Source organism: Perissodus microlepis, chromosome 20 (genome assembly GCF_051167445.1).
Source record: "Perissodus microlepis isolate ML-2025 ecotype Zambia chromosome 20, ASM5116744v1, whole genome shotgun sequence".
In the NCBI taxonomy this organism is placed as follows: Eukaryota; Metazoa; Chordata; class Actinopteri; order Cichliformes; family Cichlidae; genus Perissodus; species Perissodus microlepis.
In genome coordinates this window covers 5,166,003-5,179,084 of record NC_140480.1, presented here as the reverse complement: position 1 = coordinate 5,179,084, position 13,082 = coordinate 5,166,003, and the positions used below count along the sequence as shown (strand labels likewise).

At 41.5% G+C, this 13,082-nt stretch overlaps 1 protein-coding gene across 5 annotated transcripts in view; it reads right to left on the bottom strand.

Annotated features, from left to right (window-relative positions):
- The window catches only part of casz1 (castor zinc finger 1), a 170,392-nt gene that overhangs the window by 69,271 nt on the left and 88,039 nt on the right, over window positions 1-13,082 (bottom strand). The window contains exon 1 of one of the 5 annotated variants that reach the window (XM_084918120.1): window positions 6,232-9,005. The exons of the other annotated variants lie outside the window; for them this stretch is intronic. Coding sequence (XP_084774246.1) covers window positions 6,232-6,280 — 49 coding nt within the window. The 5' untranslated portion in view covers window positions 6,281-9,005. Of the gene's footprint in view, window positions 1-6,231; window positions 9,006-13,082 lie in introns of those variants that run through there. 5 annotated transcript variants of the gene reach the window in all.

The following is a 13,082-nucleotide window of genomic DNA, read 5'->3' as shown; positions in this document are numbered from 1 at the left end:
CAGAGCAGGAGAGATAAAGCTTTTAACGTGGCCCTGCTCCTTTTTTTTATTGTCATTTAGCGATTACATATCAGAACAATTAAAAGTTAGCCCAAGATATCTATTAACTTTGCTCTTTTTTTATTTCTCCTGCGCTCGAGAGGCTAGATAATTTGCACTTTTGGCAGCGCAACGTGTCAATAACATGCAAGGGGACAGCATGACATTTAAAAGCCCTGGTGAGAAACGCTTCGCAGTCCTCCCGAGTTGAATGATGTTTTCTTCTATTGTCGTCTGAAAAAAACAAAGCAAAGCAAAACTGAGAAACGGCAGAAGAAAACAAGAAAACAACCTTGAAGATTATGGAGTTTATTGCTCTCAGACTGACAGTGATCTACACACAAATTGAGAGAGTCCAGTTTCTGGCCAAATATAGAAAATTCCGGTACAATAGGGGGAACAGGTGCTGAGGGCCCACAGAAAGTGACGAAGCCCAAGAGCTGGGTAGCTGCTGAATGCCAAATAAGGCAGTGAGACACGTTGCACCAAAGCACCAAACACCCTACTGTAATGTCATTTTCTAAGTCTGATGACTGTCAACAATTCTCCCTCTGACTGTATTCCCTATACGTGAGCGTGCTGCTTCGGACAGTTTCCCCACTTTAATAATAACCGAACAAGCGAAAACAGGCAACAATTTTTATGCATTACTCATTTCTCCACTCCTTCCAAAACTATTTCTAATTGACAGCACGGCTTTGGCACTCCTAAAATATGTACAAAACGTCTCAACCTAACCCTTCATCATTTAAATTGTCTGGTTTAACCTGTATTTGGGCATTTTGCGACTCTGCCAACACCCTTGTGAGAAACAAACCAAAATGAATTCTTTTCTTTGTTTGCTGTCGTGTTACTTGTATATACATTGTTGCCCAGGTGGCTCCGGTGCGACTGAGGTTGGAGAGGGAAGCACGACTGCTGGCAGGCAACATCTCTCCGGAGAGGGAGGGGAAAAAAGAGATGTCAGCCGACCCGGTCTCGCACACGTGCGCGCGCGCACACACACAAACACATACAAACGTAGGATACGCACTCTAACATCAAACATACACCGCTCGCGTGTCACAAGGAGCGTTCTCCCCTCTTCGCTCCTCCCCGAGGCAGGAGCCTGGAGAAACACACTCTCGTCATACATGCAGAGTGAAATCCCCTGAAGGCGATACAGAATGGACAGAAAAAAGGCTAAGCTGTGACTACGGGACTGCCAACTGTTCTGCTAACAGCCTCTTAACAGGTGTGGACTCTAGAATCATGTAATCCTATCAAGTTACCCAGCAAAAAAAAAAAAAAAAGAAAGAAAGAAATCCGGCAAACTGCATACTCCTGAACTCCTCTCCCCCTCTCCTTCCCCTCTCTTTCTGTTGTGACAGAAATGAACAGCTGGGCTTCAGATTTATCATGTACAGACAGTAATTATTGCTGGTGCTGCTTGCTACTGACCCAAGTGAATAGAATGTCACATGAAAACACACGCGCGCGCGCGCAGCAGAAGGGGAGCTGGATTCGAGGGGTGCCGGGTTAGGGACCGTGCGGAAGATGCGTCGGTGACACAAAAGACAGAGCAGGGCAGTGTTTAAACGTCACTACGCTCCTGTTTGCAGTCAATTATGGTTGAGGACAGGAGTATTGGCTCTGTAACCCGGCAGAGCAAACATTTTGTTGCTCGCAGTGAAGGTGACAGGAAAAAAAAAAAAGGTTCAATGTTTGTTCCTGTTTTGTTTGTTTTTTTCTTTTCTTTTCCTCCAATCAAAAATAAAATCAGAGATATCCCGGCAGGCCCAGAATTCCTGTCAAGAGAAAGGTGACAGAAAACTGAAACTGAGAGAACTGAGAGATAAACTCAACACTAAAAAGCAGCAGCAAGGTGTGAAGACCAATTTGTTTCAGCACCTACTATTCTCTATGCTTTGCTTTTCCATACATGTATGACTGACTAAACTTGCCAACAATTGTGCTCAGTGGTAAATATATATATATGTAAAGGAAAACAATTGATACTGGCCTATGCAAAGTATTTCCTTTACTATCTCAAACCAGTCTGACCCCACCTGGTGTATTTATACCAGAGATAAGAGGGTGAGGGGACAATTAATCTATTACCCATGTCAATCACTGTCCCTGTCATTAGATAGTTAACCCCACATTTGCTGACTGCTTTCACACACATTCAGCTGGAAGTTGCGGTCCGCCACATTCCATGCCCACTAACCTATGTACGGCCTGCTTCACACCTTAAAGACCCCCTGCCACATTTAAAAGGATTAGTCACCACATTTTGTGCCGGCTTAATCTCTCTTTCAGCTGGCCTAATAAGTGCGCCCCGATAAGCGAAGCATGCAAATTCATTCATGGCCAGTGGAGACCATGCTTTCAGACAAATGCACCAAAGTCTTGCACTCTGCTAATTACCTCTTCATTTTCCCCGTTTTCCCCTCTTATATAGCATATCAACAAGCAGAGATTATTCTACTCCCTCGCTTTGCATGAAATTATAATTTCATATGTAAGATTAGGGGGGGAAAAAAGTTACTGGATGCATCTCTCCTGACTCTGCTGCGCACCAGAATACATGACACGGCACATTCAGCTGAGAGATAAAAAAAAAGAAAAAAGATTTATTTTCTCCTGGTTATGATGATAAAAATGTGTGTGTGTGGGGGGGAAATATTATAAACATTTTTTTTTCTTTTATGTGCTTTTCTAATTTACAGTATAATTTATAAGTGACTGCCTTCCATTTTGAGGGAACATAATTACGAAGGATATTTCAGGATTTCCACTACTCCTATTCTGAGTACAGCAGCTTCACAAACACGCAATATCCGTGACAATAAAAACTTAGCAAGTTATGTTTTAGATAATAAAGGCAATGAAGACCCAAGGTGCAACCTGTTTATCATTCTGGAATATTTCTTCACCAAGTATTAATTAGGCCATTACTCCAGATTGGTGACGGGGAGCTTTGAGGTTTTAATTAGGTGCTGGCCACTGCATGAGTGCACAGGAGTGAAGAAAGGGGGTGGTGATGCCACTTGCCTTACTCCTGGCCCATATCAAGTAGCCCTGAACACTTTGGCTACTGCGGCAAGATGCATAGCAGCCCACGTGCATCTGGAGTTTATTTGATCATTTGATCTCTGATGTTTCCTCTTCCTGTCGGTGAAGGCAAAAAAAAAAAAAAAAAAAAAGGCCAGTTGGTGTGATTTGTGTATTAAAAGATGGGGGTTAAGGTAATTATGGTGTTGGGTGGTTTGTGTCTGGTGACTGGGCACAGGCTCAATCAGGACTCAGCTGTCCCTCTCTTTTTCTTCACCCCCCCACCCTTACACACACACACCAGCGTGCACGTGCACACACACATACACACACACACTTCCCTGCCCTTGTCTGCTGTCTGTGTCCCCCCCTTCTCTACCCCTGCCACTCTGCTAAAACCAGGGATAACGCACACAGCCTCGCATAACATCAATCAAATACCGAGAGCGGACCATAAAACTACACAAACACTATACGCTGCCATTAACTACTGCATGTGACACTTTGTAAAATAGAGAAAATGAATTTGAAGATTTAAAAAGAATTAAAGGGTAAGGAAAAATAAAAGGGGTTTGTTGTTTTAAAGTTTTTTTTAAATATACAGTAAAATGCTAAAATAAAATATCTTCATTTTTAACATTGAGAAGAAAACAAAACAGATGCCGTTTAAAAAAAAACCCTAAACAACACACATCTATTTCTAAATTCAGTAGCAGAGAGTGAGGTCTCATTACATTCAAATAACATAAGTGAACGATAAGAAAAATCTCACATTTTGGTATAATTTTAAACATTTATTAAATAAATAAATGTGGAGAATGCGAGTGTTTTTCCTCGGTTGACAAGGCGATACTAATCACCTCGTTGCTGAGAAGCACTCTTCCCTGACAAGGCTCCTTAGAATACAAGGATCCCCCAGGAGAAATCGGCACGAAAGAGGTTAAAGACAATGACTCGCGTTTTTTCCCTCCAAATGTCTCCCTGTTAAATTTATTTCAAAACTCTGTTAATCTGCTGTACACAACATTTCCATTAGCATAGCCCGGCCCCCTAATAAAAATTCCAGCTAGTTTAATTAAAAAATGTAAATTTACTGTCATCCAAGGAGCTGCAGAAATAGGAGTGCAACAGCATATTTTATTGCTTAAGACATCAAATTGATTCGGGTTATTGCTAAATTGTGATAAAAGGTTATTGAGGGCCTTCAGACCTGGGCTTGTTTTTTTCTCCCTCATTTCATCCTAGTTTTGTGGAGGGCCGTAAACGATGGAGAGGGCCACAAAGGGTTAATGAGACGACTCAGTGAGGGAGAAGGCAATCAACATTATGACTCATAAGAGGGGAGAAAAACATTTTCCAAGCTGACGAAAAGTTAGAAATTAGGGTGTGTCACAATAACAGTTGAACTTGTTTGTTGTTATTTCAAACGATAATGCAGGACACCTTAAATAACCAGACATAATAACCGAGCTCTCTCCTGTCTGCCTCTCCTGAGTGTTTGTGAAACCCTGTGGTCACAGTGGTCTACTATACAGTCTGTCAGCGTTTTATTTGATAAGGCAAAAAACATCTTTAATTTACATTAATCCTGCAATGCACAAGTCAAAGTCGATGTCGTGCCAAAAGTGTCTGAAGTGCAACGCAGCGCCGTGAAAAAGGAGAAAAGAAAAAAAAAAAAAGAAGAGGATGAAAATAAAAACAGACATAACTGACAAACATATTAAAAATAACAGCCTCGTGCAAAGCTCGCTCGAAATATGACTTGCGTAGTTTTTTTTTTTTTTCAGGGAATATTTTAAAAAAGACAAAAAAAAGAATAAATATATTTTCATGGTAACCTTTCTGTAATTTACAACACTGACATCAGTTTAAAAATACCCTACTCAAAAAAAATAAAATACCACAACGTCTGCTAAATATTTTCACACCGTGTGAGTTTAAAATAAGGCGTTTTAAAAATAGGGTAGATAAGACTGATCAAAGAGGACCGATTAAGTCTAAAAGAACTTGCTGTACAGTTACCGAGCAGTAACATGTATATGTGGTAATAATGAAATATACTGAGAGTATTATTACACACACACACACGCACACACACACACACACACACACAATGAAAGGAAGACACCACTTGGTGTGCAAGCAAATGGAAAACACACGAGAACACACTGCACGCGCAAAACAGAAAGAACTAAATGTGACCATAAAATGGGACTTCTTTTAAATCCCACTAAAAAAACCCCGTCTTATAAGTGGTGAGGAGAGTGACGCTTACACGTATAATCCAGTTACAACAGGACAAGTTTATCTTTCTAAAAGTACGCACAGAATCACTGATGTTAACCTGGCAGCTACAGGTTTTTATAAAAAAAACCCTGCCTCACAGGTGTGTGTGTGTGTGTATAGAAAGGGAGATGAATCAGAATCATCGTATGAAAGCACTCAAACGAATGGATCGTTTGGTTACAGTTTTACCTCACCTCTAATGCTTTTAATTTATCTGTTTAATGCATGAAAATAGCCTGTGCACTGTATGTACACTATTTAGAAGTACCTGGCAAGGTGTTAACACTGCTGCTGTTCCCTTTACATGTGGAAAACATAAGCAACACAACAGTTTGTTTGCTTTGTCCCCTTAGCAACAAACCCTTAGGCCATTCAGGTTACCCTAATGGCATTGCCAGCTCCTGCGTGTGTGCCAAACCAATATCTTTATTTCTACAGACTCAAACTGTGGCTTATCAAAAAAAGAAAAAAACTATAGCTGAAAGAAAGAACTAATAAGCAAGAGAAGAAGAAAAAAAAACAGGCTGACAGGGAGTTGTGCTGCTCTCTAGAAGAGAGACGTACTCTGTCAAGAGAAAATGAAACTTGCTGTGTGAACTTTCCTCACATGTGTACTGAATGTAACACAGTGTCATGAAGCGTGTGCTGAGGAAACAGGCAATCATATTTGATACTGCAGTCACCTTTGGGCACTGTCAAAGAGCTATAAATAATGGTGTCGCAACACTTGGGTATACGTACGAGCTGGCACATAGTTTAATCATGAACAACTTCCCCTCTCTGTATATTTAGTCAGAGATAAAGGCACACCTTAAACTGTCAGCTAATAAAACACATCTGACAAAGACAGAAAAGAAGAAGAGTACTCACCATATTCAGGGAAGTCGAAGTTAAATCCTCTCAGACATGTAACTTTCATAATATTACTCAACTCTGTTAGAAAGTCATTCGAATGTTGGTTGTTGGAGGGGGGGAATACAGCGGAAAAGTAACTAGATTTAAAAAAAAAAAAAAGAGGCTTCCTTCAATCAAGCACTAAACTCCTTGACATGTAATCTGTCAATAGTTTGTTGCTGAGATAATGCCGGCTGCCACGAGCGGATTTGATTGGCAGCTTAGGGTCTGGCCCCTCCTTCCTGTGGTTTGACGGTGATGGGGGGGTTAGGTGAAAGAATATGGAGCCTCCCCCTTCCCTGCTCTGTCTCTCTCTCTCTGTGGCGCTCTCTCTCTGCCTCTCGTGCGCTGCCTCCCTCTCTTGCTTTGCTCCCGTACACACACACACAGACAAAGCTGTTGGTGATGTTGTCTGAATAGGCTGATAGGAAATTATGGCAGAGGAACCGGAGCAGTTTTTTTCTCCCTCCCTCAGTGGGCTGGCCTTTCCATCTTTGTGGTCTTCTAGCCTTTCAACTCTCTTGGGTGGAGCCTCCACTGCCTCTATTCAAATGAGCGAAGGGGGGGCACACAACACTTAAAAAAAGAGAAAAAGAAAAAGGGCTTTCTAGAGAATAAGAGTATACGTTTATTAAAACATATTATACTTTGAGGCTAATTATTTAAATCCAATGCAGTGTGACTACATGTAAAAGCTGCTTTTAAACACATATTTAATTAGCGTTCTATATATAAAGCACAACTACAGTAAGTGGAAGAATATTTCCACAATTTTGTCCTCACTTATTAAATCATAGACTGTATGTTTGATGTGTACATAGTCAAAGGGCAGGATAAAGCCAGGCACATTACTATTTGGTAAATATGCTTGTCCTCATGTCTATCACAGAAGCGTTAAGCTTAGAAAAAGATTTCACAAAATACATTTCCCAGCCCTTTAGCTTAAAGCGAATAACTCTTTCACTCCCTCACAATATAGCAATCCTCTCCATTTCAGCCCTGCATGGTATACTTTCTTTGCTTCTCTCTGTCTCTCTCACTCAGAGCGCTCTGGTTCTCCTTCCCTCCCTCTGATAAGCTATCAGTTTTCATTGTAATTTCAGGTGAAATGATAAACGACGGCCGTTACCAGGTGACAATGAATACTTTATAAGACAAACCCTTTATTTGCCTGGCAGTTTCTTCCGCAGCAGCATGCAAAGCGCCTCGGGACCATTTGTACATAATGCCCATATACTGTAAACATGGTGGTGTGTCAAGAATGTGGAATTTACAGAGCGACACAAAATAACAAGAAAGTCTCAACTTTCAAAGGTAACTGGATATTCCTGTTTTCCACGGCAGGTTTACTCTGAATAAAGGTGTTGTATAACTAGCATTTACTGGACACAGAAAAGAGGAAATGAACAACTTTATGGCTTTGGACCATAATACAATAATACATAGGTTGGGCTTCAGTTCCCGAGTGCTGTTAGTCTGAAGTATGTACATAAAACTGGTTTTGGTTGATTCTGAAATTATGATGACTCATCCTGGCTAATAATGGAAAAAAATAAGGCTTTGTCTCCTCCTTCCTAACCCACATAAAGGAAAATGACCTTAAAAGAGTTTCTATCAAAAGGTTCCACCCTCGATTTAACTTTGTACTGTAAATACTACTTTTATTAGCCCGAGATCTAATGAAATCGAATTGTTTTTGTTGTGCATGACCTGACTTGGCGACCGCTCTTTTGTTCTGTTGCTGGATAAAAATCTTTTGTGTCAGTCTCCGTACAAATAAACAAATATATATGTTGTTAATGGATTTGTGGCCCGTGTGAATTGCTAGATTGAAACCTGAAAATATAATAGTTACTAAAAATGAACGCATGCCACTGATGTGGTAGGAATTTTTGAAGTGGTGAGAACATCTGCCTGGGTCTAACGCTGTGATGCTTTTTGTCTCACATAGGTGGAGCATAACAATAAAAACTTCCACAGTATCTCAAAAAGTTGATATCAAGGGGGCGAGTGCAGGGTGAATTCTATTCATGTAACAATGTCCACAGGAGGCAGGGTCTGTCGTCCATGCATTACAGCCTTCTGGACCCTCGAGCTGCCATCTTTGGGGGCGAAACCATTACTTTTCAAAAGGAGCTGTGGGGCTTTTCGTTTGATGTGGCGTGAGGGTATTGTATGGTGCATGCGGGAGAATGTTGAGGGCAAGGTGGAGTGTGTATGCGTGTGAGCGTGTGTGCGCGCGCTCCTATGCATGTGACATGGTAGGGGTACATCAGTCAAAGGGCCGCTGGGGCCAGACGTTTGGCTGCCCCTGACCGTGCGCTCCAGGAGGGGCTGGTCTGGTGCAGGGCCCACTCCGAGTCCTCCATTCCCCAGGACAAAAGCTATTGCCCAGTTGAAAGATGTGAATTCAGCGGCTTTTGTGCCCAAAGCCCAGAGACATGCCGAGTGAGAAATCTGACCTTTGCCGAAAGTCAGATTGTGTTTTTGAACCCCTCTTGCTGTCTCTGGCAATTCGGGGGGCAAAAAAGTGACTGAGCGAATAGGCTGGAGTGGGTGTGAGCCGGCGTGGGGTATTGGGGTCTGTCATGACGGGTGGAGTGCACAGGTGGGGGTGTGAGAGACAGAAGGAGCAACAGTCCGGCGTGAACCTCTCCGACTCTGCGTCTTAAAGTTTGAACACAACAAATTAAAAACAGTTTGTTTTTCAGCAGACAATGAAGCAAGTTTATTCCTGATACTCACTGTCATGTTGTTGAAAATTGGCAGGAAATTGAACGTGTAAAAGCTTAATTCTGAAGCAGGGGCTTTTCAACAAGAGTTCACCTCAGTGTTCCTCGAGGTTGTCTATGATGTGGAATATTATTCCCTCTCACGTCTGTTTATATTGCATTATATATTTATTTTTTAAGCGGAGAAGGAGCGGAATATTAAACTTACACGCAGATGCAGCCACAACAGCGATGATCGCAACACACCACATTTTGATGATCATCATTTGCATGACTCATGACGATGATTCCTTCGAATCTCATTTGATTTTCATAATTGCTGTGTAGCTGTATATGCGTCGACATACATACGCTAGGAAAAGCGCAATGAAAATCTCATTAAAGGTACATACTTGAAAGCAATTAACGTGTATAAAGTAGAAGGTATATTTGGGGCGCTGATATTACATGAATCACGATATAGCATGTTGCTTGGCGGCACTGTGTTGAGAGCAGAGATTCAGTAGATAGAATAGGCCTATGTTTTTCAGTCATACATTTTTCTTGACACCGCTTTCATCCCCCGGCCGTAATCATCATATCTCCCCCATTGCTCTCCCGGATGCAGACATCCATAATGCAATCTTCCTAATTTTGATCCCTCGCAATCTGGTTTTAAAAGGGAGGAGAAAAAAAAGGGACATATTTCTGAAGGCTCGCTCGGTAATCATTTTAGACAGATAGCCTTTCCCATCGCAGATGAGCAAATATTTGTAAACCAGCTATCTAATGGAAAATTATAGTGAAATTAGAGTGAAATTCATGACAGTGAAATCCGATTATCTGTAATTCTATTATGCCATCTTAGCCCACACAGCATATTTTTGTAGAGTTTTTTCCATAAATACCTATGCCAGGGGTCTTGCTAATCAAATAAAATTGAAATTCATCTTCCCATTAAATTCAATTAGTTGCAATTTCTAAAGCCTAACAAAGATTTTAATTACTAAATTATAAAATTCTCCCTAGCCAAATTGGGGAGAGAAAAAGTGCATCCCCTGCATCTGAAAAACAAACCCATGAAAGGAAATTGTTGATCAAAAAAGATATCCAGGGGAAAATAACATTAGGGAGAGCACTGGGGCCCTTATTCAGCGAGTCTGGGTGGGGAGTGACGTGTGCCAAACGCTAGGCTCCTGGGCTGGAGGAAATGAACTTAGCTGAGGTTCTCTTTGTCTCTAAATGTCTGCCCTCAGAGTTATTATGCTGTAATTGACTAATTGACACCTTAATTTCATTTATGGGGCTCCTGTGTTCATAAAGCAACCTCTGGGTGGGGCAGTGGTCTTGAGCGGAAGCAAGGAAGTCAACATCCAGGACACCAGGTAGGGCCTTAGGCCTTCGGTTCTGTCCTCGGCAGATGACGATTATGTATTTGATAATGAAATGGTCAGGAAGAACACACTGACTTAGTGGAGGCTTAAAGAGGAGCATCTTACTCGTATGTTTAAATCCCTCTGATGCATGCTGATGTGTTATAATCATGCACGCCCAGCCTTACAATCTGTCACTGCAGACACAAACGACCTCCTTGAGGGTCAAAGGAGTTTATTTTTAGGAAGCAAGGTTCTTAAACTTCACAGGTAAACACAGCTGTATGTTGCGTTGTTAGATTTTAACTCTGATTCGTCCGAGGAGTGAAAACAACTTAAGCCAGGAGTTACTCCTGGTAACGTGGAGCGGAGGGGGGAGTGCTAACAGGACAGCTCTGGGGTCTGGGGGTCAGCTAGCAGGTCCATTTCCCAGCCCTCCCCTGCTCCTCACCACTAAAATAACAGCTCAGCACCCACTGCAGACTACAAAGCTCCATCTGAAAAGGCACCTGCTGCTGTTATTCACTTTAGCCCTTTTGGCAGCTCACTCTCTCTGTTTAAAGGACACGTAGAAGAGAAAGAGTCACTGGGAAATGATGAATTATTTAAGTATGATGTCTAATTGTTTCAAGGCAGACATCTTGTTTCTGGAAGGTAAAGCTTGGGGGTGGGTGTACACACGAGGGGAGGACTCTTTGCGAAGAGGTCTGTCGACTGTGGATTGCAGACAGTCTCGCACTTGAAGAGGCTGCGTAAATATGACCAAACTGAAACTTTAATCTGCTTTTTCCCCACCCAAGCTGGCTGGGTATTACAGATAATCTTTTTTGTGTGTCATATGGTGGGAGATATAGATGGAGCTAATTTTTTAGAGACAAATCTGATATTTGTCAACTGGTTGAAAAAAACCTGGGGATTTTCTCCTAATCCTCCCTTGGATGTGAAGGCGCGTTAACAGCAAAATGCAGATGGTGTTTTGTGCACGGAGAGTACCCAGCACTCGGCGCGGTGCATACGGAAAGGCGCAGCTAGCCTCGCTAGGGCTCAGCACAACCTGCAGATAGCAAACTCCCCCCCCCCCAAACCTCCCCCCCACCCACCAGTCAATTAACAAGCCACTTGTGAAAGCAAAGGCATGTTAGTTTATTCCAAAGTGCAAACTTTGCAAAATACATTTCTTGGTTGTTTCTCTTTACTTTTTGTTTCCTTGCTGACATAACATTCTTACTTCTAGGCTGTGTTCATCAAATATTCAGTTGCAACTCAATTCCAATAAGGAAAAGAAAACAAATTATAAATAAAAAGGAGGCATAAATCTTTCAGGATCCTAATTCTAACTTTCCCTTGGAGTGTTTCTGTCTTTATTTTGTCACATTAAGCAGTTTTGCTTTCCGTTCCCACTGCTAGGCGTGGCTCATTTTACACTGGTGGAAAGACTCTTTTATTCTTCTGTTCTCTTGTTTTGGAACACTGCGCATTTTGTGGTGTCACTTCTTTTATGCACAATTATCACTTGTGTAACTTCTGGTTTTGTTTTTATGAGAGATAGAACAATAAAACCTATGTGGCGTTCCTTTTTTGGTCACTGAGGGACTGTTGTAAGTCTGCACTCACCCCGTCAAATATAGCTCCAGCGTTACTACAACCAACCACCACAGTGATGCAAAGCTGTGCCGACTGCCTTATCTTATCCAGTATTTTGGGAAGATATTTGCTCTGGTCATTTTAGCACCAGAATGCAACATGGCAGAGCACTCTGGATGCATTCTTCAGCTGCTTTGTGGCTCCGCATTACATTTGACATTGCATTGATAGTCTTTCAGAGGCCTTTAACACGCATCTTATCTTGCAGCACGACCTAGTGCCAAAGAAACTAAACAACTTAGAAACCTTACCTGAGAGGAACATATGGTGTATGCGCTGAAATCCAGTACACCTCATTATTGTTTAGAGAGGTTTAAGGGTGTGTATTCCTGAACCAGTTTTCTGAATATATAGCTATGAGTAGTAAGGTTGGCGGCCAGGGACACAGCAGAGGAATATTTGGAGGACAACAAATGGTTAAAATATATGCAAAAGGGAAAAACCTCTGACAATCTTAAACTTTAACTAAATGCTTACTTTAGGTGAACAGTTTCTTCCATTCCAGTCCCACACAAAAGGAACTTTTCATTAAGTTTGCATCTTCACTTTTCCAAAAAGTAAACTGCTCATTTTTATGAATGTGCTTCACCTTTGGGATTCATGAATATTTACATCTTTCATATTTAAATTAAGCGAAAGCTTACAAGCTTACAAATAACTGAAATTTGTATTAAGCTGCCCCTTGTTCTTTCATTCATTTAAAGGTGAGACAGGAGCACAAAAGCTTCAAAATTTAAACGCAGCAGGCCAGGAAGTTATATTAACCTGCGCCGTATGTGTTTGTTCCACACAAGATGAAGCTGGTTTTTATTGATTAGTCCGGCTACAGAATAAAAAAGGATGACATTATACGCACTATGAAATTCAGCATTTTTTTAACCTTCAGCAATGCTTGTCATTCCCTTGTAAAATAAATATATAAAAACACCAGGAGAAGGGGAGAAGGGTGGAAAAAAATGAAGAAGAAAAAAATCACTAAAGCTCTTTTGCTGTAATTGGCTGAATAGCAAGGGCAGCAGAAAATTTACAGGCAGACAACAGTGTGAAGGGGACTCGGTCACAATGCAAAACTAAGCCCTCAGCACCAGCGAGGGAGTAA